Genomic DNA, 26,797 nt, shown 5'->3' on the forward strand with positions numbered 1-26,797 from the left:
TGCAATTACTAAAGCTTTTAGTTTAGGCATTCAAATTTTATAAAGCTTTTTCAAAAAAGAAAATGCTTGTCTTTCAATGATATAATTTTTCACCAAGATAACACTTTGTCAAATGCTCATTTAGTTTATTGTTGTTTGTTAAACTTCAAAACATATAAAAACATTAGATTGTTCAGTCTTATAGATGATCTTACCCTAACAAACCTTCGACCCAAACAAACTTGATTATACTTAGGATGATTTGATTCAACATTCACCTTAGAGTGACTCAACTAACCTTTGGCTCGAGTCAATACTACTTAACCTTGACCTAAACTGATTTGACTTAACCTAATTTTTAATCACCTTAGCTTGACTTAGATGCACCTTGTTTTGAATATTCAAAATCTAAAAAATATTAAAAGTAAATTTGATCCAAATTAAGTAAATTAAATTTAAAATTTAAACATATGAATTTGAATTTTATAAAAAAAAATATTTAATAAACTTAAAATAATATTAATTTAGATTATTTTTTTTGTATGGGTTAACATTAATAAAAACTGATAATGACAAATCTTATCTATCCATTTTAGATTTCATCCACCCAAATAGCTTTAGAATCATCACAGAGTTACAGGAAAAAAAGAAGAAGAAACAACAGTCACTAATTCACTAGGAAATACAGTTCTTGCAATGACATTCTTCAAGGTCACCTAGTATTCGCACTCTCACTCACTAGTTTCGCTTAACCAAGTGGAATTTCTTGATGCATTATCCTGTTACACGCTTTTAAACAAAGCCTTTTGGAGAACCCAATCTTCAATCATGGCTTGAGAATGAAGAGGTTGGTCAGTGGGAAGAAGATGGCCAGCTCCCAAAACGACAACATTGGTGAGAGAGTTCCAAGACTGAACATACCCAGCAAGCTCTCCATTAACCTTCCATATCTTCCTTTCAGCATTCAGAAATTCTTCTATCCCTTCCCATTTCATTGTCTTAACCCAAACCTCTGTTTGGACAACTCCATCCCTCAAATCATACTCACCTTGATAAAGCAACACCCTGCTCTTCCTCACCAAGTATTCCACCATGTGTTTCACACTTTTCATCACATCACCATGTAATGCCTCCCCAACAACATCACTGCATATCTCATACACAAACGATTCCTTCACCCCCAGTGCCTTCTTCACCTCCGCAATGTTCAAGAACCGTTCGACCAGATCATCCTCGTACGGAGCTTTCCTTGTATAGTCATACAAAGTAGCCAACCCTGTCATGTCTTGCAACCTTTTCAACACCTTGCTTCTCGCATCTGTTGCTGCACTCCAATTCCTCTTTTGGATCAACCCAACAGCTTCCAGTTGACCTTTTTCCAACTCATTCTTCTGTCTCTCGTTGATCAATCCAACATAGTATGCATTCACAGCATGAGAGACAACTTGAGTTTCGGGGTCTGTTAACCCATCCCCGATAGCTACACCGGCCAGATTCACTCTTTCGGAAGCCTCCAAGTTTTCATTTTTCTTCAATATATAGTACCCAATCGCAGGCACATACTTGCCAGCATAGCTTTCTCCAGTAATATAAACAGGGCGATGCTTGAAAAGAGGATCCAGTTGAAGAAATTTGGTTATAGCAGTAAAGAGGTGTTTGGCAACCGCGTTTTGATCTCTTGGGATCTCTTCTGGGGTTGCGGCCACACTGAAGCCAGATCCAATGGGACTATCAAGAAAAAGAAGGCCAAAAATTCTGTTCCAGGAACCAGGGTTGGGCTGAAGGGTGAGGGATTGGGTGACTCGCCATGGTCCAAGCTCGTAGAAGTTGCCAAGCATGGAGGAGCAGCCAGGGCCACCTTGGAGCCAAATGAGAAGTGGGGTTTGGGAGAGTGGCAAAGTGGAGTTTTGGGCTTCATAGAAAGCGTAGAAAATTGCAGACGCAGAAGTAGGATTGATTGGTAGGTAGCCATACCTGCTGGGGAGGGCTTCTTTGGGGAATGATTGGCTTCTTGATTGAGAAGCAGACAGGCATAGAAATAAGCAGAAGAAGAAGAAGAGGAGAAGATGGTTTTTGACGATGTGGGACTTGTGGATGGCTGACTCCATTATCTGGTGGCGTATATTTCAATGTGCGAGTTGGCAATGTAGTAATAATAGCAATGGCTACACTATGGAAAAAAACGGTTTGGATACGGACAGAAAACAAAACAGAAGAGAAGAAGAGAGGGATAGATAGACAGTGCCTTCAGGAATAAGGAGGTGGAAGTCGTCGACTTGACTCCGTGAGAGTGTATACACTGACCGCAATGACACTACTTTTTTATAGCGCAATCAACCTTTTTTTGGATTAAATGATAAATAACTTTATTTTCAAATATCGGATATTTTTGTCCTCTTATTTTATTGAATATCTTAAAATATATTTGTCGTGTGAATTTCTTGTTTAACATATCAAAGAAAAATATTTATTAAATTTCAAATCAAAATATATACCCCCGCTGAAGATAAAAGTTCATATTAAATTCTCGAAAGAACCTAAAAGACCAAATTCATCCAAATAACAATAAAGCTGAAAATAAAATAATCAAAACAACATATGGATTTTTTTATATATACATCTTAAGTTTTAATATATTATTCATTTATTTTCTTGTGCTTTATCTTTTTGACTCCTCATATTTCATTTGTGTTTTTGGAACTTTTAACTTCTTTCATTGTATCTCATTGCAGGGTGAACAGAGGCTAGTAAGAAAAGGTATATGAGGTTTTGAATCTGATTCGTTTTAGTTTGTTTCTCAGCATGCATGAGTCACCGGTAGGGTGAAACTTCGCATAACTCACATAAATTTAAACTACAAAAATAATTATATATTTTTAATATTAAATAAATACTTCATTATGAAACTAGAGTGATTTATAATCTTATAAACGTAAGGATTATTAATTAAGTATTAAGATAAATGTGTGAACCTAATTATTATAATTAATAATACTCACAATTTTAATAAACACATCTTATTAATCATAATTAAAAAAATTAAAATTAAAAAATATATTTATTTTATTTTAAACGAATGTGTTATTGATTACATTTAAACTATTTTTTTCTTTTTTTTACTCTTAGAATATAATACATTATACTTGTTCATTCAAAATAAAAATAAAATAAAATATGAATAATTCTTATGCTGTAATTATAAATAATCCTGATGAAACAAAAGCATAAATGTAACCTGATGCCAGAAAGGTTCCTTGCAATCTGAAAATATGAGAGGGTAATTATAAATTGTCTTATTATTGCATATGTAAAGAAACTGGTCAAGTTTAAAACAATTTGGTGACAAAGCTGACAAAGTTGCATATATGTAAAGAAAGGTACTCATATTTTTTGTATGATGGAATAATTTCTAGTTCTTTCTTCTTTTTACTTTTGGTTCTCTTATACGTAGTCGTGACATAAAAAAAATGTTATTTCATTGTGTTCTTAAAACAAAATTCACCTTAAATTTGCATTTTGATTTCTATGATTTTGGCCAATCCATTATGTTGACTTTGTTTTTGTATATGCTACACATATGTGATTTTCTAATCCACTTAATAATTTGTTCACTGGACCTTCAAATAGCTTAAAGGAGAATGTTTTTCTTTCAAATAGCATAAATTGTGGAAACTTTTTAGAAGGGATAGTGAATGACTTGACCCTTTAATTAATTAAGGTGAGTGAATATAGAAGAAATAGAACACAGATGATTGTAGGTTGGAGTTAGAAATGATAAAATTATGTTTGTGGGTATTTATAAATAAAATATAAAATATGTAATAAATATTTGATATTTATAAATATTTATTGATATTTTAATACTCGACCATAAATGAATTATATGTAAATATCTTTATATTTGTTATTAGAAAAAATTAAAATTAAAATTTAATTAATATTTTATTAAACTAAATTTTATTAATATTAAAATTAATTTATTTTTATTAGATTAATTTTTATATTTTATTAAATTTTATTTTTAAAAAAGTTTAAATATTTTTTTTTAATGTTTATGGATATTTAAAAATATCCGTAAATTTTAAAATATTTATAAATATTTTTTAATATTCAATAAATAATGGATAGATTTTCTTTGGCGAGTGAGTAAACACCGATTGAGCCATTCTTTTACTATAATCTTACATCTCAAATATATTTAAATATTAAGTACCCTATCAAGTGTTGCAGGCCTTGTGTGCTGACTGTACTGCTACTTCGTTCAGTTTTTATATGCAGTATATTCCTTAAAAAAGTGTTCATTTGAGATATCTAAATCACTGCAAGTATTGGTATACTCATGGACTATAATTGGTTTTTTTGTTAGATTTACAAGCCAATAGTTATGGATAGATTTTATTATTTGTTAGGAGTTTTGCTATTATAATACAAAGTTAAAGGCTACGAAGTAACCTATAGATAAATTGCTCTTATTAAGACAAGATTGAATAAAAAGAAACATAGTTTGTTAATTTAATGACTTTTGTTGTTTTCTGAGTTTGTTAATGCTAAAAATTCTAATTAACTTCATTTTGGTTTTTGTGCTATTCTAACAAGTCACTGTACGTAGGATTGGAAATTTGAACCATATTTGACTTTTAATTTTAATAATCATGCAGGCCCAACTATATTAATTATTAAGCACAAAAAAAAGTTATATATATATATATATATAGGTTTAGTATTTCGGTAGATCTATATTTTCGTCCAAAATCTCAAATAGCTCTTCTACTTGTGATGTGTAATTTCTTATTTTTTGAATTAAAATATTGGGAGAATTGCTTATCAACTTCGTCTTCCACCTCCATAACCCTAATTCTTTTTCCTTTCCTTGTGCTGCCTTGTAACCCTAGCCACCGCCACTGCCTCACCAATCATCCACACCGCAACCATCAGCCTTCTCAACACCATGCGTCGCTGTCACAAAATCTCCTCTCTCAGACCATCATGCCACCATTAGCCACCACCTGCAACCATAACACAAAAACGCAACTCGTCAAAAATCGTTGTCGCAAAACCAAATCACCATCATCATCTTCGCCCAACCTTCATCGCGACACACCTTCACCATTCTCACCATCACTGGACTTGCAAACCCAAAGCCAGAAAACACACAAAACCCAAATCACTTCAACGTGCTAGCACCAAACCCTTAGGCCGTCGCCGTCATTAACCTTAATTCGCGCCTCCTTGCCGGCACAAATTCAAGGTGAGGAGGATCACGACGGCGTGTCTGATAAGCCGTCCTCTACTTCCTCTGGTTCTCGCCGCTAAACAACCGATTGCGGACTTCATTCCTTCAGTTGCTGACTCTGAAACCCTACTTGTGTGGTCTGTTTCTACAGCAAGGAGGTGAAGGATTCAGATTCGAAATGAATGGTTCAGTTCAGTGGATAATGCTTGTGGAATGAAGAAAATATGGGGTTGAATTTCCAGGTTTTTAAATTCTCCAAATGGAGACTTTTAGGTTTGGGTATTGTTGTGTGTTGGATTGAATGTTTGATGTTTTGTTGCAATTTGTAGTGACCGTGTTTGTAATTGGATATCTAGTTTCTTAGTTTTGGTTTGAAAACATGCACGCAGCTATTACTATTGTTACTCATTTACTACCTAGTTCGCTCCATTTTTCTTATATTTCCAACTTAGTGCAAAGCCAGTCTCAGGATAAGGCTTTATCTCCATCTTCCCCAATCTGATTTCGATTTGTAATTGTAGAGAAAGGGCTGCACTTAATTTTATTTGTTTTGCCCACTTTGCCCTTAATTAAATTTGATTTCCCCTCTTTGCACTCCATTTTTAATACAAAATACAGTTCACACACGTTTTTAATGACACGTCAGATTAAACAATACTCTCACATTCCACGTAACGCCATCTTAAAAGTTGTTTGTCCGATTTGACGGAAGACCTATATTTGTTTCAATTTTATAAAATAAGGACTCAATTGAGACACCGAACAAGTAGGGGACATATTTGAGATTCTGAATGAAAATAAGGACCTACCGAAAATTAAACACACACACATGTATATATATATGGAGGGTATGCTTCTCAAGAGTGGAACAACATGCTGATTTGTATGGAGACTAAATTATTAATTTATTGTATTATATTGAATAAAAAAAATTAAATTGTTTAAAATAAAAATTGAATTGAATAGTTCAGTTTTAAAAAATTGAACCTATAAAATTATAATTTAGTTAACTATTAATTAATTTAAAACTAATTTATTTTATATTTTTTATTTGTTTGAGAGCTTTTAAAGTTGTAATTTAGTTTAATGCAGTTTAGTTTGGCTAATGTCAATTAGACCAAACTTTGGTTGGATCGACTCTATCGAATTTGATCAATTTTTTGCCCGAGTTGACTCGTAGAATTAAGCTAATTTTTTGCAAGGACTGACTCAATTAAATTTCGGTTGGGACAAACTCGACTGAGTTTTGGACATGTCCGACTTAGGCGAATTCAGCCAACATTTTGCTAGAGCTAACTCGACCAAAATTGGTCAATTTTTGATTGGGATTGTCTTTACCATTTGTGGTTGTTCCGATCAAATTTTGCTGATTTTCCAACCTTAAACCCTAATCTCTAAACCCATTTCGGTCAAATTCGACCAATTTTGATTTGAACAAACTCGATTAAGTTCTGGTCATGGCTGTCCCAACCAAATTCGACCGATTTTTAGTGAATTTTCGATCAAGATTGACTTGAGTGAGTTTCGACTTTGGCTATTCTAATCCCATTTTTGACCGAGTTAGACTCGATCGATTTTTGATAGAGCTCGACTTAACTAAGTTTCATCTGCGGCCTTTTTGTAACATCCCAAAAATTCACACTTTAATAATTCAAAATTTAAATATTGTAATAATACATCTACGGTAACACCACGTAATCTCACACTTAAATCTATACATATGTTTTAAGCTCAGATTTAACTGCAAATATAACATGGAATCCTTCTAATTTGTTCTTCCATCTCTTTCTTCATTTGCATAGGATCAGACGACGTTCCTTCATCTGCTCTCGTATAATGAATTATACGATCATCGCACATACACAAACACAAACAAGTAGGGTGAGCTAACATGCAACAAATCATTTATAAAGCATGTATAATTAATTCAATACAAATGTCATATAATAATTAAGTCAGACACCCTCATACCATCGTACTATAATTCCTATTGGACACTCGTCCCACAATACCCAATAAACACTCATCAGGGTGATACGTTAATGAGCAATTCAACGAAAGGTTCCCTACTTGTGATGCCATTCTTAGTCCCCTCACTATGTCCAAAACCGACACATAGACCAGGACATCCGACCCTCCATATCATTCACAAGGTTAGTCCCCTCACTATGTCCAAAACCGGCACATAGACCAGGACATCTGACCCTCCATATCATTCACAAGGTTAGTCTCCTCACTATGTCCAAAACCGGCACATAGACCAGGACATCTGACACTCCATATCATTCACAAGATTAGTCCCCTCACTATGTCCAAAACCGGCACATAGACCAGGACATCCAACTACAGGACCCTCAACATCAATATATACACAAATACCATATCATTACAGAATCTCTCCAGGAGACTCATAACATGCTCATATTCCTTAACTCATATTATACCATTACAAAATCTCCCCATAATACTCATAATATGAGCAAATGCATAATCCCATATCAACATCATAAAATACATTCCTCATAGTAATTTATCATATCTCATGCATTCACATATATATCACATTACAACATATATTCCAAACATTTGTACACATAATTCAATTCAAACTCAGAATCCAACACCATTTGTAGAATACTATTTGAATGAGCACTAATCACCGAACTCTATTGAACGAACGCTACAGGACGAACGCTACTGGACACCGCTATTCACCAAACACTATAAGACCGAACACTATTTGGACGGACGCTATGTGATCCAACACAATCTGGTCGAACGCTCTCTACTGAACACTATATGATTGAATCCTATTTGAACGAACGCTAGGGGATCATGTACTATTGAGCCGAACGCTAAAACCCAGAACACCATATTGACCGAACACTCTAAGAACGAACACTGAGATCAAACACTAGGTCGAACGCTCAAAACCGAACACCATATCGAACACTATTAGGTCGAACGCTATTTGATTAAACGCTACTGGGTCGAACGCTAAAACAAAGAACTCCATATTATATCGAATACTGTTTACACGAACGTTAAGATTGATTACTTAGCCTCGACGCTAAACGCCAAACGCTATTAGACCGGATACCATTAGGTCGAACACCAAAAGTTCGAACGCTAAGATCAAGCACTTAGGCTTCACGCTAAGACAGCGAACTCTACTAGAACAAATACTATTATTTCAAACACTATTGGAACGAACGTTCAAAGATCAAATCTCACCAAACACTGCCCCTGACGAACACTATCTGAGGGCAACATCATCGAGACCAGACGTTCCCTACGAACGACCACTAACTATTAACGATCCTTACCTAAGACAAGCATCATCCAAACTGAGCGCTACCTATGAATGATCACTACCTGAATCATGCATCATCACGACTGATCACTACTTATTAATCGATCGCTACCTCCGAACAACATCATCAATAAAGATCATTCCCTATAAACGATTGCTATGAGACAGAACACTATAAGACCGAACGCTAAGGTCGAAGCCCATTTAACCAAACACTATAAGGACGAACGCTAAGCTTGAAACCCAATTTAACCTAACACTATAAGAACGAACGTTTTGAGTCTTACTTGAACGCCTAGAGCACTCTTCCGAACACCTATAGTACTGGCCGAACGTATTCAAACTAAACCTCAGGTACCAAATTAAGACCAAACACTAGCTACCTGAGAACAAACATCATCAAGACCGAACGCTCGCTACTACCTATGGACGAACGCGAACGCTCGCTACCTTAGAACGCCAAAACCGAACGCTCGTACTATTTTGGCCGACCACTAATTGGTCGAGCAAATTGGACGAACGTCAAATTTTGACTCACCAAAATTGGACGTACGCGCGTTCTGCCGAATTATGCAGAATCGCACCAGGTTTTCCAGAAACCCAGAAACCCCATTGTTTCACCCTTTTTTCCAGATTTGCAACAGTATAGTTCTACAATCACTCATACGGATTCATAGCAAAGAAGGATACTATAAACACAAAATTATTCATCAAACAATCATAATATGATCTCAAACATACTATTCCTACAATCTATATAAACAGATCTAGCTCCCCTAACCTGGTTTTCTCCAAGCACAACCATCCTACAGCCAAGAACTCTGCCCCGATCGGAACGACGAAAACGTTCGGTTGAAATGAAGCCTTCTACTCCGCGGAGGCCATGGTAGCATCAAAATTGAATTCCTATGGTTCAAGGTGCTGGAAATCTAGAGAGAAGTCAGAGGAAGTATTTGTTGAAGTTTTAGAGAGAGGAATTGGTTTTGGAAAAAAAGAAAGACACTCCCCCACACAGTTGCACTTCCACTTTCTACTTCCGTAGAATGAATGCACAATCATTTCAAAAGAAGCCAAAAAAAGACAATTGTTGCTCTCCATTTTCCAAATACAATAATCAACTTCTTCCTATGGGGCGGCTGATGCTTCCAAGCAATAATTGTGCTTCTTAAAAATTCAATAATTGAATGACCCCATCTTCTAATATATATATATATATATATATATATATATATATATATATATATATATATAAAAAAAATATATATAGGATCTTACACTTTTGGCCTAATTCGATCAATTTTAGACTGGGGATGACTCAAGTGAGTTTTAAAAACATGCAATTTGGTTCAAAATTAGTATAGTTCGCTAAAAAATATTATATTTCAATTCAACATTAGTGCATTTTGAAAATAGGTTAAGGTACATAACAATTTATTTCAATTCATATTACAGTTCAGTGCAGTTTAGTATAGTTTGGTAGAACAAAAAATAGTTGAGTTCAATTCGTCTGAAAAAAAATTTAGTTCAATTCAGACAAACTAGTTTCTCGTTCAATATAGTTTTTAACCATACAGTTCCATATAATTCTTTTTGCCCACCATTAAAATGTTACCTTTTTCAACTAAAATCCCATGGTTTCTAACTATATTCAGGTTGAATGGAGCAAACAATCGTGTACAACGCGGCAACTACAATTCTAAAACGCTAGCTATTCTTAACTTCTTGAAAAGCATTATAATTTATGCTACACTTATGAAATCTATCTAATAAAACTAAGTAAAATTGGTGCTGTAATTTCAACAAGGGAAATAAGGCCTACATTCTTTATATTTTGTTAAATATTTATCATTCTTTATATGATGTTAATAAGTGTAATGGTTTAACTTATTAAATAATAAGTTTGCACTTTTAAATACAAACAGCTAGCTTTGTAATGGATACACATCTGTTTCTCATTTTTTCTCTATATAAAGACACTTGTATACGTTCACAGTTTAAAACACAAAATATATAGCTTCTCAATTCTTCTTTTTCTCCCTATTAGCGCATAAATCTTCTTCTTTGTTTTATCAGAACTGGTATCAGAGTTGAGGTTCAAGAATCCTGTGCTTCAGAAATCATAGTGGCTTGGCAGAAGGGTGGTTGAAGCGTGAAGAAGATGATCAAGATTTAACTTCTTGATAAAGGCAAGAGTGTGAAGAATGGCGGCCAGTAGTGATATTTCATCAGTGAATCTGCCAATTCTCACCGAGAAAAATTGGAGTAGGTGAAGTACACAAATGCGGGTACTATTCAAATATCAAGATGCGAGTGAGGCTGTTGAAGGTGATCATTAGGAGCTTCCTGTAGGTGCTGCAGAGGATAAGAAGGTTGTGGTAAGAAAGAAAGATAACAAGGCTTTGTTTATCATCCATCAATGCGTAGATGATGCGCACTTTGAGAAAATCCAGAATGTAAAGACGACGAGAGAAGCTTGGAGTATCCTGGTCAGATATCATGGTAGAGGAGAAAAGATCAGGAAGGTAAAATTACAAACATTAAGGAGACAGTATGAATTGTTGCAAATGTTGGACAGTAATAGGATAAGAGAGTATTTTGATAAGATACTTGTCATCACGAATCAAATGAAGGGGTATGGAGAAACCATTACAGATCTAATGATAATTGAAAAGATCATGAGGTCTTTACCTCAGAAGTTTGATTACATAGTTGTCGCTATTGAAGAATCAAGAGAACTTGAAAAGATGAAGATAAAAGAGCTTCAAAGCTCATTGGAAGCATACGAGATGAGGTTGTTTGATAGAAATCCTGTCAAGATTGACGAGCAAACCTTGAAAGTTCATCATGGAAGGAATGATGGAAAGAAGAAACAAAGGAAGTGGAAAGGAAGGAAGGGATATGAGAAGTATTTGTTGATAGGGGGAGCATTGTGTTAGTTGAACCCAATCCCTATAAGTTGGTTTTTTATGATGACAACACATTGATAATAACAACACATGAATGTTGTCATGTCACAATAGAATGTTTCTGTATTGGGTTATATGTTGAATGTGTATATGCTTACTGTGTAATATGAACATACTGTGTTTATCACATTTGTTGGACATACTGTGTTGATTGATGCATATTATTGTGTTTGTGAAGTGATTATATTTGTGTATGCACAATGTATGTTTCTGTGATATGAAAACCACATGCACAAAAGCATATATGAATGACAAAATCGATTACATTATTGTAGTATTCAACTAAGGTCATCAGACATCTTATGGTTTTGAATTGAGGCAAAACAACTAGTTTTGAATCGATTACATTAGTTGGTAAAGCAATTAAAACTTGTGTGTTTGCACATATCTTTTTTAAATGTGTTGTGATGTATTTTTAGAAAGAAAAGTTTTCAGAAATATTCTAAGTGTTAAAGATTAATCGATTACATGCTTTGTATATTCAATTAAGTCTGTTATGTTTGAAAACTGACTTATGCTTGTCATAACTGTAATAACGGTCATATTTTTAAATATGTTTGACCAGCATTTAAGGAGAATCGATTGCATTAATTGTGTATTCAATTAGGAGCATAATTGGTTGTATTTCTGTTACATATGTCTAATGCAACCGATTACATAAGTGAGTTAATCGATTAATTTGCGTCAGGATTGATATAAACTATATATTGATGCATTGTTTGAAAATCAAAAGAATTGATAATACTTACATTTTCATATCTGATTGAATTCATTTGAGAGATTTTACAGATTAATAAAAAGCTCCAACAAATCAAGAACGAGAAGAATTGGATCATCTTGAAGCATTCTTGAAGCAGATTACTAGACTACAAAGACTGATCATTTTCGCACAATTGAAGGATTTTTGGGAGATCAAGAGAGAAGACTAGCAATCTTGGATTTGTTATTTCCCTCTACGAGTGGCATCAGGAAGAAGAGTGGTGTACTCTCTACTTTAAGAGGAGATATCTCAAAGGGTTTGCTGTAACAGGGACGAGTTGTTCTATGTTGGTAGGTTTCGTTGTTATATACTTGATTGAGAGTTTGTGAGATGTTTACATTTGAGAGTTGCTCTATAAAGCCTTAGCTGTAATACTCTAATCATTATAGTGAATTACTCTCCAATCTAAGGTTGATTGGGAGGGTGATTGGATGTAGGCATTGAGGCCGAACCAATATAAAAAATGAGTTTGTTTTTCTTCTCCCTATCTCTTTACATCTGCATTTGTTTTCACATTTTCACATATTGTTTTACTGCACACGTTTGATTACTATGCAAGAAAGGTTTCAAGAACATCATTGTTTGAGAAAAAGATTTAAAAAGCCAAAGTTTCTATAAAACACCACTGCTGAAGGTCCAAGCTCGCAGATTAAGTCCTAGTATCTAGATTCTGGATGCTCAAACCACATGACTTTTCATAAGGAGTGGCTAATCGACTTTGATGCAACAAAGAGAAGTAAGGTAAAGTTTGCTTATGATAGCACTCTAAAAGTGGAAGGAATGAGAGATGTGATCATTAGAAGGAAGAATGAATCACATGATATAATCACCAATGTTCTATTTGCTCCAGACATGAAGTGCAATCTACTTAGTGTTGGTGGAGAAAGGTTTTACAGTTGTCATGGGAAATCGTGATAGGATGGAGTAGAAAATCTACAATGTATGTCTATTGTGAAGAAAGATGAAAGTTGGATTTGGCACCTAAAATTTGGCCTTTTGAACTTCAAAGACCTTAAGCACCTTGGTGAGAAGAAGATGGTATCCGGAATGCCAAATATCACAATATCTGAGAGTGTATGTGAGTCATGCTTGGCTGGAAAACAAACCAGAAAACCATTCAAGTCACAAATGAGAATGAGAGCAAAAGATGGCTTGGAGGTGGTGTATTCTGACATATGTGGACCATTTGAGGTACCTTCTTTGGCTGGAAATAGATACTTTATACCTTTTGTGGATGAATTTAGAAGGATGCTATAGCTATACATGATCAAAATGAAGAGTGATGCGCTAGAGGTCTTCATAAAATTCAAGACCTATGTTGAAAGAAAGAGTGGAAAACAACTAAAGATCCTTCGAACCGATGGAGGAGGTGAATACACCTCTAGTGCTTTTGAAAACCACTGCAAGACATATGGAATCATGCATAAAATCACAACACCGTACACACCACAACATAATGGGCTGGCAGAGAGGAGAAACCGAACAATTGTGAATATAGCCAGATGTCTCAAAAAGGAGAAAAGCTTGCCACGAAAATTTTGGGTGAGGTTGTGTCAACATCTGTCTATATCCTCAACAGGTGTCCAACTAAGAGGTTAGAAGGCAAAGTGCCTCTAGAAGTTTGGACTGGAGTGAAACCCTATGTTGGTGACTTTAAAGTGTTTGGTTCACTTGCTTTCAGTCACATAGCAAATTAGAAACGAACCAAACTGTAGGATAAGAGTGAAGCAATGATATTTATTGGATATCATTCTACAGGTGCATATAGAGCTGTTAAAACGGGTAACCCAGCCCGGCCCGACCCGACCTGACCCACCATGGGTTGGTCACTTAGTGAGTCAACCCAACCCGGCTTATTTATTAGCGAGCCGAAAAAATTCGAACTCGACCCATCACGGGTTGGTGGGTTAAACGGGTTGACTCATTGGCTTACTTAATTAACTTTTTTTTCACCTTCTTCTTCTCATATTCTTATAACATGTTACTTTGATCGATCAAATTGAAACAGTAATAATTAGACCAATTGATATAAAAGGAAATGAAACAAAAGAAATATATTGTTATATATATTATAAGATATCAAGCATAAAATTTTTTCAATTTAGTTCAATGAGACATACACAACGGTTTGACCAAGAAACTACATATAGCCGTTAAAAAAAATATATAGCACAAGATAAAATTGTCATGCTTGTAGATAGGTCTAAAAACATGATAAAACAAATGATATATTCCTGAATTATCCAATCTATAATATTATCCATTTATTAAATTGGAGTCCTGAATGGATAAATTCACAGTATTATGCTATCTTGAAGAATCTTCTTCTTTATCTCCATCTATAATATTATCAAATCTATAATCTTAGAGTTTTATTTGTAGAGTGGAACTTTTGGAAAGACAACAGAGCGAAATGCTCTATTGCTAAGTAAAGGTTGTGCATTTTGAATAATTAATTTAATTAATTTGATTTCAATAAAAAAATAGGATTTGAATAATTAATTTAATTTAATTTAATTAAAAAAATAGGTAGGTTGGTGAGCCAACCCAACCCACTACGGGTTCAACCCGTGTGAGCCGAGTCAAAATTGGCTCGCATACAAAATTTTGCATTTTTTTTCCAACCCAACCCGGCTCAAACCCGTGGTGAGCCGGGTTGGCTCACGGGTTTCAACCCATTTTGACGGCATTAGGTGCATATAAGCTCCATGATCCAATCAAGGAGAAAATGGTATTAAGTAGGGATGTCATGATGTTTGAGAAAGAGAGTTGACACTGGAATAAGATGCAAACTAGTCTGAGGAGAACAAAGGTGAATGGTATTAGTGATAATCTCACCCCTACAGAGCCAGAAGAAGTTGCAGAGATCACTGATTCTTCTCACACACTGTGTTCCAGAGACAGCAAAGGCAAAGGGTAATTCCTCGAAGATTCTCTGATTTTGAAATATACTTTGGTGCACAAATTGATAAAGGAGGAGATCTGGTTCATATAGCCTTAATGGATGGAGTAGAACCATTGAATGAAACTGAAGTTATGAAGCAACCAGTTTGGAGTAATGCAATGGAGGAGGAAATTAGATCCATAGAAAAGAATGAAACCTGGAGATTGATTGATTTTCTAGCGGGAAAACAATGTATTGGGGTGAAATGGATTTTCAAGAAAAAACTGAATCCATATGAATCAATTTCAAAGCACAAGACAAGACTTGTGGCTAGGGGATTTCTTCAAAAGCAAGGGGTAGATTTCAATGAAGTCTTTGCACCAGTAGCACGAATAGAGACCATACAATTAGTGATAGCAGTGGCTTATGCAAGGGAATGGTCATTGTTTCAACCTGGTGTTAAATATGCTTTCTTACATGGACCCTTAGAGGAAGAAGTGTATGTTATGCAACCACCTGGATTCATTGAAAGGAATAAGGAGTACCAGGTATACAAACTGCATAAGGCACTTTATGGACTGAGACAAGCTCCCAGAGCTTGGAATAAGCGGATTGATTCATTCTTAATCAATCTGAATTTCAGCAAATGCCCAGTTGAGCATGGAGTTTATGTAAAAGGGGGATCTAGAGAAAGATTTGATTATCATCGGCCTATATGTAGATGACCTACTTGTCATTGGATTAAATCCAGTAAGCATAGATGAATCCAAGATGATCATGGAAACTGAATTTGAGATGACAGATTTGGAAAAGTTGAGCTATATTCTTGGAATGGAATTCACCTATACAGTTGCTGGATTAATGTTGCATCAGAGAAAGTATGCAGGTGAACTATTGAAAAGATTTAACATGATGGAATGTAATGCACCAAGGAATCCTATGGAGGCAAATTTGAAGCTGATGAAAGATGACTCTGAAGAGGATGCAAACTAAATTCAAACAGATCATTACTCTTCCTTTTTAATAGAAGACCTGATTTAGCATTATGTGTGGGATTGATTAGTAGGTTTATGAGCAAACCAAAGAAGTCTCATATGCAGGCTGCAAAGAGGGTGATACAGTACATCAAAGGGACAAGAGACTATGGCATTTTGTTTCTTGCTGGAAGGAAGAAAACTGCAATGGAGATAACTAGATACACTTATTCAAATTATGGAGGTGATCTGGTGGAGAGGAAGAGTACATCAGGTTACATCTTTATGTTGAACAATACTCTCATCTCTTGATGTTCTAAAAAGCAACTAGTGGTGGCTCTCTCAAGCTGTGAAGTTGAGTTCATAACTGAAAGCCATGGTACATGCCAAGGAATTTGGATTAAAGAGTTAATGGAAGAATTAAAGGTGTCTATGGAGAATCTAATTCAACTGAAGATTGACAATGTTTCAGCAATCAATTTGGCAAAGAATCTTGTGAGCCATGGTAGGAGTAAGCACATAGAAGTAAAATTTCATTTCCTTAGAGACATGGTGAAGAAAGGAAGAATAATCTTAGCCTATTGCAAAAAAGGAGTGTAGTTGGTTGACTTGTTTACTATAAACCATTGAAGATAGAGAGGTTTGAGTGCTTGAAGGAAAGAATTGGAATGGTATCCCTTAAGTGCTTGACTTAAGGGGGAGTATTAAATAATAAGTCTACACTTTTAAATATAGGCAACTGCCTTTGTAACTGATGCACATTTGTTTCTTATTTTTTTCTTTGTATAAAGACACTTGTATACGTTCACAGTTTAACACATAGAATATACAGTTTCTCAATTCTTCTTTCTCTCCCTATCAATGCATAAATCTTCTTCTCTATTCTATCATAACTAGCATCATTTTAGTGCAATAATATGCTAGTTTATTATTGGTTAAATATATTTTTAATTATTCAATTTACATATAAAATTAGAATTCATTCTTTTAAAAAAAATAATACAAAATTAATCATTATACTTTATTAATGTATGAAATACATCATTTAGACCTAACAACATTAACTTTTAATTGATGTGTGCTCAATGAATTAAAAGGTCACCACAATCAAGTTCACACAAACACTACCATAATGAATGAATTAAAATGTCACCTTAATCAAGCTCACACACACAAATACGTTATTTAGAGCTAACGACATTAACTTTTAATTAACGTGTTTAATGATCCAAATTCACACACACATACAGCATTTAGAACTAACACATTAACTTTTAATTGATGTGTTTAACTACCATGCTGAATGAAATAAAAGACAAACACATTTCACCACATTGGCTACATCATTGCATCCTTTTCATCATGTATAACATCCATAGCATATAATAGGCATAACATCCTTCTCATAGAGCAAGACTACTCATATCATGCATACTTTATATTAATACAAGACTCGTTTCTTGAAGATTAAGAGTAAAAAAATCATAAGAAATATTGAACTTATCATAAGCACATCTCACGACACAACAAATTTCGAGCAGGCAATACCCTTCCAACTCTGTCAAACCACCATTAGGAGGAGTTACTCTATCCAACCTATGTGACAAGGTTAATATCTTATGATCAAGTCGGTATAAGCCTTTTTCATGTTGCAAAATTAATATATATATATATATATATATATATATATATATATATATATATATATATATATATATATATATATTAATTTTATAATATTTTATAATTTTATATTTTTTTAATTTCGTAATTTTTTAAATTTCTTAATTTTATATTTATTTTTTAATTTAATATTCTATAATTTTTATTAACTTTAAAAAAATTTAAACATTATAAATATTTAAGATATTCTTATCATAGTAGTCTTTTTTTGAAAAATCATATGTGACAACATTCAAATCAGTGATAGAGTAAGATAACTGTTGCATCACATAATTAACAAAAAAATTTATACTCAATTAAAAAATTTTAAAATTAAAGACTTAATAAGCCACAAAAATTTAATAAGACCTCAATTAAAAATTTTCAAAAATTTCCGAATTTATCTAGAACTCAACTTAGTTAAATACAAACTTATATTAAAACACAGTTATTTTTTAAGCATGATTTCTTATAAAGTTGTTTGTGAAAGTATTTACATGTGCAATTTTTTTAAATCTACACTGATTTTAGAAATTTAAAAAAAAATAATAGATACACCGAGCGTGTAAATTTTCCTATCAGAAGACAACAATAACCCAATGATGAATATGATGGTAATAAAATTTCAGATCCTACTGAGAATTCATGGAATACTTAATCAACTAACGGATTGCTTATCACCAAGTCTACAGTATTGAACAAAAGACTTCACTTTGTTTCTTAACTTTCATCACTTAAGATTATTCTTCAACAGACCAAAATGAATTAAAGATTGGAAATTCAAACTCGGGTTGGGGAACTCTAAGGTATATAGGTATATGGCAAAATTCATTTATTTCATATACAAAACAACGAAATTCCAAAGTTAGCATGCTTTCAACACACAAACACACCATCTTGTGCCTGCCCATCAAAACACATTGTCACAAGTACCTAAAGTTTTTGGTCAATACCAATCCTCAGCAGCTTTATTGTTCCTCATCGAAAAATAGGGAGATAGAGCTCCGTATTCCAATGATGGTTGGTTAATCCAAAAGCCAAGAATGTTTGACATAATATGGAGACAGAATGTTTGAAAATATTACTTTCACCATCAATACCAAGAGAAAAGACACGAAGAGCTACAAGAATCTATCAGACTTGCATTTAACAAAATATACCTACTGAGAAAAAGGATCAGCTAGAGCAACTTTTCCCGACAGACCCAGAAGGTTATCATGAGTGGTTTTAAATTAACCGGGTTTTTTATGCTTCCATAAACCTGCAAAGTGAATTAGGAGACCCTCTCCTGATATTGTCATGCTTGTATTCCAAGTACTGATAACTCGATTCTATTTCTGATTTTGCCTAAGTGGCCAGCATCCATCAATACCTTGAACTTTACGTTGTACTGGCATTAACCGCCATGGGTTATCATTTTCTTCAACGTTTGACCGGGAAACCTCACCCGACCCATACTTTGATTCCAATTCCTGCCTTAATTTTGCAGGTGACTTTGCCTCTCCTGACTCTGATTCATGACGCCTTACCGGACTTTGTACACTGAACTGCTTCTGCTCCAAACTTTGGTTATCATTCCTCCCTGAACTAGGAGATTGCAATTGGTCCTCAAACTGATTTGCATGTTGATTTGGTTTAGGAGGCCTTCCACGGCCTCTAGCTCGAACATGCTGTTCTTTAGCTTGAACTTCTGATAATTGTGCCTCATAATCGATTATGTTCCGTTTAGGGGGCCTCCCCCTTCCTCGATGCTGATGTTGATCTTCTTGTTGTGGTTGCTTCTCATATTGGATTGGATTTTCATTCTGTTTTGGTGGCCTGCCACGACGACCTCTGCCTCTACCTCGACCAAGCTGCTTAGATTGTCCTTGTTGTAATTGCTCGTCACATTGATTAGCTTTTCTATTTAGTGTAGGAGATCTGCCCCTACCTCTACCTCTACCTCTACCTCGACCAAATCTCCCTAAACCTCTACCCCCGCCATACTGATCCTGCTTCTCCATTTCGTTTATATTTGGTTTATGTTCGTGAAGATTGCCATCATCTGAAGGCAACAATGTCCCTACTGCACAATTTGCTACAGTCTGGAACTTTCGAGGCCTTCCTCTCCCACGTTTTGGAGGCCTCTGGTCATAATCCCAGGACATAGGACCCTCGTCTAGGTTCCCTTTAGAACTTCCTTCATTGTAATGCTGGGGTTGATCATCGTGAGCATTTCCTAAAGTTGATGAAGCTTTTACTCTGCACAATCTACCTAAATCAATATCTGAAGAAACTTCATGTTGCACCTGTGTTGGAGGTAATTTTATTTCTGCTGATATTATGCCCTCCAGATACCCTTGTGAAGTAGGAACCGAATATTGCTGACCAAAATTGTGCGATGGATTAACAGGAAAATTAGGTGCTTCTCTAGATTCTTTTTGGTTTGAATGTGAAGAACACATTAGATGTTCAGCTTGATCATGTAGGTGTATCCTCTGATTGCAGCAATTGGCATTTCTGTGTAGCCTACGACCCCTTCCTCCAGTTGTAGCTTGACCTTGGGTTTGTGACGGGCACCTTTCATCAGTTTTCTCTTCATTTGGCCCTTGCTCGGCAACAGTAGTATCACATGAGGGCAACAACGACTTCCCCTCGTGATCTGCAATTTGCTTAAACCCAGTAGGCTCCCTCTCTTTGGATTGATGATGATGCACAGTCATCAGTGTCGTATCTCCCTTGCATACCTCAACATTCAAAGATAATGAACCCGAAATCTTGTCTACTGTATCCAAATTACTTTCTGAAGTCCCATTACAAGGCCTTTGCTGTTGCAATTGTGCAGGTGATAACGGGTTTGCAGCTGGTATGCACTCCAATGATGTTGGCTGGGAGGAACAAGTTGTTTCCAAATGCACACTGGAATCCTGTTTTGACATTAACATTTAGAACTTATCTGTACAATCCAGAGTCAAATACAACGGACAAGGATTCACATTTACTGTTACATTTCAAGAATAATTTAATAAAGTATTGACATCAAGGACTCACAAAAGATTAAGAAAAGTTAAGGGAAACAAATAAAGCGGGTTTACCATAGTGAACGGAAGCATAGCATGGAACACGTTTTAGGGGCAAGCTAGCCATTATAATATAATTAGCTAGATTGAGTAAAACGGATTGAAAACTGAAAAAAAAAAATCATAGAGAGGTTTGGAACAAAGGTCGAGAGATTCAAATCCTCAAAATGTCCTTTCCCGGTTAATTTATAACAAGCCAGCAAAATGACCAAAAAAAAGACAAGTACTAGAAAATTATCATTTGAAAGAGTGTCTATAATCCATGCCATAAACAGATAAACACAGATAGTAGGTAGTTCAAACAGTAAACCCTCCCAATAAAAACAAAACAACCACATCAAAATAAAGATTTTACCAAATGTTGCATCACCTGATTTTGTGACTCTACTAAACCCCTTTGCGGTTCTACTTCCTGGTGTTGTTGAATTTGTTTTCCAAGCCCTAGTACCCGTCCCTTTTTGCATTCTTCTTCAGCACTCCCTGTCTCGCCACGTTTATTACTTCTCCGTTTGCCCCTCTTATTCTTCTTCTCGCTACCCTCACATTGTTCCTTCACTTCATCCTCAACCTTCAGCACATACCTCCAACCGGAAACGCGCGCAATCTCCCCTATCTCACAAAGATTCTCCAATTGCAGACCTAGAATCCTGGCATGAGCCCACGGTAAATCACTGTACTCCCTCTTAATGTACTCCGATATCGCTTCCTCCGTCGACCCCGACCCATCCTCCAACCCTAATATCGCACTACGTATCATCTACAAAAAAAAATAATAATAAACATCGCAAACATTCATATGGTAACGTAAATGCACAGCATTACGAATCCGAAATCCGAAAAAAAAAAACGAAAAATAAAAAACGATAACGATACCAAGGCATATGGAGGGTGCGTGGGGGTGTGGAACGCGGGAAAAAGGTCGCGGAGGCGGCGTTCGATGAGGGCGGAGTGGCGCGAGTGGAGGGAAAGAGAAGGGTCGAGTTTCTTGAGTTGAGAAATGAGAGTGTCTTTGAGGTGAGCCATGACGCGCGTGGTTCTGGAATCTTCTTGGGGGTTTGGTCGGGGATTTGTTCGCGTCCCCATGAGTGTCTTCTTCGAGAATTGCGTTGGTCCCAAGTTTCTGTGACACTTCACGTAAAGTGTATTGCAGGTATAATGTATCTTCTGCTGAAAAGGCGCATTTTCAACGCGACTTCTACAACGACGTTCCAAAATAAGTGGTACAGCCGCGGAGGTGAACCACTAGCGTATGACGGCGCATTGGAATTCGTAGGTTTAGCAGATACTACTCTCGCTTCAGCTATCTTCACTTCTTCAGTGCTATACGTGCATTTTTCATGCTTCTTTTATAATTTATTTAATTATAATCATTTTTAAATTAAATAAATAAATAAAATATTACCTTAACACGTACACGAGTGTTATCTATTTATTAACTTAAAAAAATTCTAAAGGGTAAAAAATTGGTAATGTAAATAAGAAGTAATAGATTATGTATGTGAAGTGATTATATAGTTGAGAAGATATTACCTTAACTTATGAATAAAATAGACCGTTCCGAACATAACATGAGGTTGGAGGTATGGTTGAATTACAAATTTTGTCTTCATATTATATTCAACACATTATTAAATTTTTAAGGAACCATTTTTTCAAATGGATGAAATCTTCAATTATATTCAATAAGGTGAACAAACTTAGGAACTTGTTCCGCAATGATTAATAGAAATGTATTTTTTTTTACCAAATTAGTTATTCTTAAACACTCCCACGACATAAACACTCCCACGACATAATAAATACTTTAGGTCTCATTGGAATTATATCACAAGATTGTTCCATGTACACTAAATATGACAACAGCAGAGACTCTTTCTATGATACAAATTCTCAAATATTTAGAGTTGACGTCAAACGCATTTTGTACATAAGCAATACTGCAAAGGATCGTCAACCTTGCTATTTCCCAATGAAATTTTAATATCTTTGTCAAAAAAATACACTGGTCAATGGATCTTGTGTGTGCATTTCACAAACCATTTAAAAAATAAATCTCTATAATTCTCAATTTTTTATTAATTATATTTACCTTTACAAATTTCATAAAAATATAAATTATAAATTATATAAATTTACAATTAACAATTAGTTATAAAAAATTATAAATTTACAATTCACAGCTAATTATAAATTTACAAAATTTAGATTATAAATTTACAATTTTATTTATTAGTTAATGATAATTTTAAAAAAATGATTATGTTATAATTATATTTAAATTAAGTTCATGCTAATTTTAGAAAACAATATTATACTACATTTGGTACTAACTTATTATAATTTTGTCATTAGGATAACAGATATTAAATCATAATTTTATCTAATACTATCATCAGTTTTCAAATATTTAAACATATTTAAATTATATTTCATAATTTTGGTACACAAATTAATTAATTTTAAACTAAAACTCCTAATATAAACAATTAAATTCTAAACCATACAACAAAAGTAATATATAACCATAAATTAATCATGTTAAATTAAATAAATAAACTACGTTAAGGAGAAAAATACCCATAGAAATAAATAATTAAATTTCTCTTACCCGTAAAAAATATAACTAGAGGATATCATAGCAACACCACCTTAAACCACAATCACGAGCAACCACAACCACCAAAAGCAAATCGAAGCATACTAAACACAACTAAAACCACCCTAAACACCAACAACCACCACCTCCAACAAGAACCACGATTACCACAACCATCACTAACAAACCTCCAAAGACAAATGATCCATACCAACAAGAGCACATTTACCACCAATGGCAAGCAACACCATCACACCACCAACAATCACAAGCATTATACCACACATACACAACAAACACACCACCAGCCCAACTAGCCACCACCTATGACCACCATAAACATGTACATAGAATGACATGAGTTTGTTTCTTAGCTAAAGTTAGAAGTCTTTGGAGTATTCAAGAAATGTAAGGCCTGTGTCGAGAAGCAAAGTAGGAAACAGATAAAAGTACTTAAAAGTGATCGTGGTAAGGAGTACAAATCTCGCGAGTTTGACAAATTCTACGAAGATGAAGGCATATAGAAACAACTTACCATTCTATACACTCCAACACAAAATGGTGTGTCAGAGAGAAAGAATCGCATAGTCATGGAGAAGGCAAGATCAATTCTAAAAGAGAAAAGTATGCCTAACATTTTTTGGGCTGAAGCAGCCTACACTATAGTTTACATTCTAAACAGATGTACAACTAAGGCAGTCCAAGACAAGACTCCTATTAAAGCTTGGAGTATAAGAAAGCCATAAGTTAAACACCTATGAGTATTTGGGTCTATCTGATACATACATGTTCCTGATCAAAGGAAACACAAGCTTGAAGACAAGACTATACGAGGAATATTCTTCGGATATAGCACATAATCGAAAGGCTATCGAGTCTACAACCTACAAACAAAAAGGCTATCATTAGTCGAGATGTTGAAGTTGATGAAAATGCTTCTTGGAATTGGGAAGAAGAAAAAGTTGTTAAAAGCAACATTTTAGTTCTTGTGCAACAATCTTAAGAAGAGACAAAAAATTTAGGTACGCTTTCTCCACCTCCACAACAACAAGATTCTTCACATTAATCCAATCTAAGATGACTAAGATCTTTGGTAGACATATATAAAACTGGCCATGATTGAGCCTAACTCTTATGAAGAAGCATCAAATCTAGAAGTATGGGTCAAAGCTATGGAAGAAGAGATTAAAATGATTAAGAAGAATAACACTTGGGAGCTTATAAATTTCCCTCATGGGAAAGACTTCATTGGAGTGAAATGGATATATAAAACAAAACTCAATCATGATGGAACTACACAAAAGCACAAGCAAGATTGGTTGCCAAATGCTACTCACAATAACCAAGAATCGAATATAATGAGACATTTTCTCCAGTTGCTCGCTTAGATATAAAATTAGAGTTTTAATAGTTCTTGCAACACAAAAAGGATGAAACATCTATCAATTGGATGTCAAATCATCCTTTCTAAATGGAGTGCTCCAATAAGAGATTTATGTTGAATAACCACAAGGCTTCATCAACAAAGGCAATGAAGACAACTATTTCAAATGTCCCTTCAAGTGTTTTGGAATTTAGTTGATTAAGAGACACATGAAGAGTTTCTAACTTTTACATGAAAGTTAGTTGATTATGAGACACATGAAGAGTTTATAACTTTCACATGTCACTTACTTTCAAGTGCATGTGAAAGTTGTAATTACTTCACATATTTCATCTTTAGATTAAAGAACTTTCCATGTGTTTCATGTAACTAACTCCATGTGCTTATCAAATAATCACTCTTTTAAGAGGCCCTCTTATATAAGGACCCAAAAAAGCCCCAACCCCCAAAGTCTCTTCTCAAGTGGGTTAGGGTTAGAATTAAGGTGAGTTTGATCCTACTAGATGACTTTAAATGACTTTTAGAAACAATGTCATTTATGTACACAAATAAATTATATATTTTATTAGATAGTCTAATATATTATAATTCTTAATATTTTTATATCATACTTATATTATGTTATTAAATAAAATATATAATATATAATTTAATACTGACTGAAATTTATTTATTAATTTACAATGACGTAATATGTGTTATAAAGAAGATCCATGGGCTGGCCCTGGCCCATAGAGCTTTTGGGGATATTTTGACGCTTTGAGCTATTTTAATAGGGTGTTTTTTGGCCTTGTAAATTTTTCTGACCCTAACTCATGTGGATCGGGATCAAACCATATGATTGAGCTAAATTAGCAGGTTTACATAAGGCTATAAATAAGATGTCTAGCTTCACTTCTAAATTATTTTTGAAGATTAAATGAAATTCTTCTTACGAGGCTTCTTTGAGAGTCTTCAAAGTTCTCTTCTCTTGTTTTAGTTATCTTAAAAACATGACAAATTCTCATGACACTTATCCTCTAATATTACTCTTTATGGTGGCATGTTCTATCCATCTCTTTTCTCAATCTCTTTTATATTTTCTTTTGTTACTTATTCTTATTTTTACATGGGTTTTTTTTATGGAAAGTAAATTTCACTTACCATATACATATGTTTTGGCAAACTTTGTGGTTAGTTCCATGGATTTTTAAGTTCCCAATTTATCAAAATCCCACTAACGTTCTAAGGTTTACATCAATTGATGTGACTTAAAAATGTATCAGATGGTGAGAACAGAATGAGGTTTTCTACCATCTAGTCAAGAGTGAAGAGTCATTCTAATCAATAATATGTAAGGAGTCACCTTATTGTGTAAATATTGCTAAATGAGATCTATATAAAAAATGATATAGTTTCCAAGCATACTAGATAAGTAAACAAGTATTAGTTTTTTATTCTAGACTTATTATAGTCTCTGCAAGTTGTTAAGTAAATGGTCTTCCATACCTTTAGTGGGCCATGAGTGTGTTTGATTATCATTTTTAACTAATTTATATTATATGTTTTAAATTGTTACTGTTACTGTATTGTTTTTTAACTTGCTTTGTTTTGTAATTGTAATAATCGTGTCTTAATATATGAGAAGATAAAGATATAGGTGAAAGACGTTGTTATAGATAATAATAAGATGCTTTGTAAATGTATTTGACATATCTATATATTATTATCTTTTGAAGCCCTTAGGAGAAGTGAATTGTAATATGTTTTAATTACATATAATATTAGGAATTATACTTTAATTTTAATTTAATAACAATAGTAGAGTTATTATACTTTTATATCATAGTTGGTCATATCTTATACAAACTTATAGGAAGTGAGTTTGCTATACTTAGTGCTTTTCTTAATAATTTTAAGATTGTTTGTTTGTTTATTTTGAGAAAACTAAGTTAGTAATTTCTAATTGATTTCTTAACATGGTCTTTTATAAGTTTGTTAAGGAAAA

At 34.2% G+C, this 26,797-nt stretch overlaps 2 protein-coding genes across 2 annotated transcripts; both read right to left on the bottom strand.

Moving 5' to 3' along the window:
- Nucleotides 1-546: 546 nt before the first annotated feature.
- LOC148192987 (serine carboxypeptidase-like 50) lies at nt 547-2,281 on the bottom strand. The gene has a single exon (XM_088098308.1). It carries the CDS (start codon nt 2,085-2,087, stop codon nt 762-764), a length of 1,326 nt encoding a protein of 441 aa, XP_087954434.1. The 5' UTR covers nt 2,088-2,281; the 3' UTR covers nt 547-761.
- A 16,301-nt stretch (nt 2,282-18,582) lies between these two features.
- LOC124838026 (uncharacterized) lies at nt 18,583-22,134 on the bottom strand. The gene is made up of 3 exons (XM_088098284.1): nt 21,704-22,134; nt 21,201-21,587; nt 18,583-20,677 (listed from the first exon to the last, which is right to left on the bottom strand). Exons 1-3 carry the CDS (start codon nt 21,911-21,913, stop codon nt 19,103-19,105), a joined length of 2,172 nt encoding a protein of 723 aa, XP_087954410.1. The 5' UTR covers nt 21,914-22,134; the 3' UTR covers nt 18,583-19,102.
- Nucleotides 22,135-26,797: the final 4,663 nt, after the last annotated feature.

This window comes from Vigna umbellata, chromosome 9, assembly GCF_029865625.1.
Source record: "Vigna umbellata cultivar VRB3 chromosome 9, Vumbellata_1.0, whole genome shotgun sequence".
Lineage (NCBI taxonomy): Eukaryota > Viridiplantae > Streptophyta > Magnoliopsida > Fabales > Fabaceae > Vigna > Vigna umbellata.

What these genes read in the sequence shown, in the direction of transcription:
- LOC148192987 (XM_088098308.1), bottom strand. Translation starts at nt 2,087, where the DNA reads ATGGAGTCAGCCATCCACAAGTCCCACATCGTCAAAAACCATCTTCTC.
- LOC124838026 (XM_088098284.1), bottom strand. Translation starts at nt 21,913, where the DNA reads ATGGGGACGCGAACAAATCCCCGACCAAACCCCCAAGAAGATTCCAGA. An exon ending in CGCACCCTCCATATGCCTTG is followed by an intron (nt 21,588 to 21,703) that starts GTATCGTTATCG and finishes TTTTTTTTGTAG; the next exon opens with ATGATACGTAGTGCGATATT. An exon ending in TAGTAGAGTCACAAAATCAG is followed by an intron (nt 20,678 to 21,200) that starts GTGATGCAACAT and finishes ATGTCAAAACAG; the next exon opens with GATTCCAGTGTGCATTTGGA.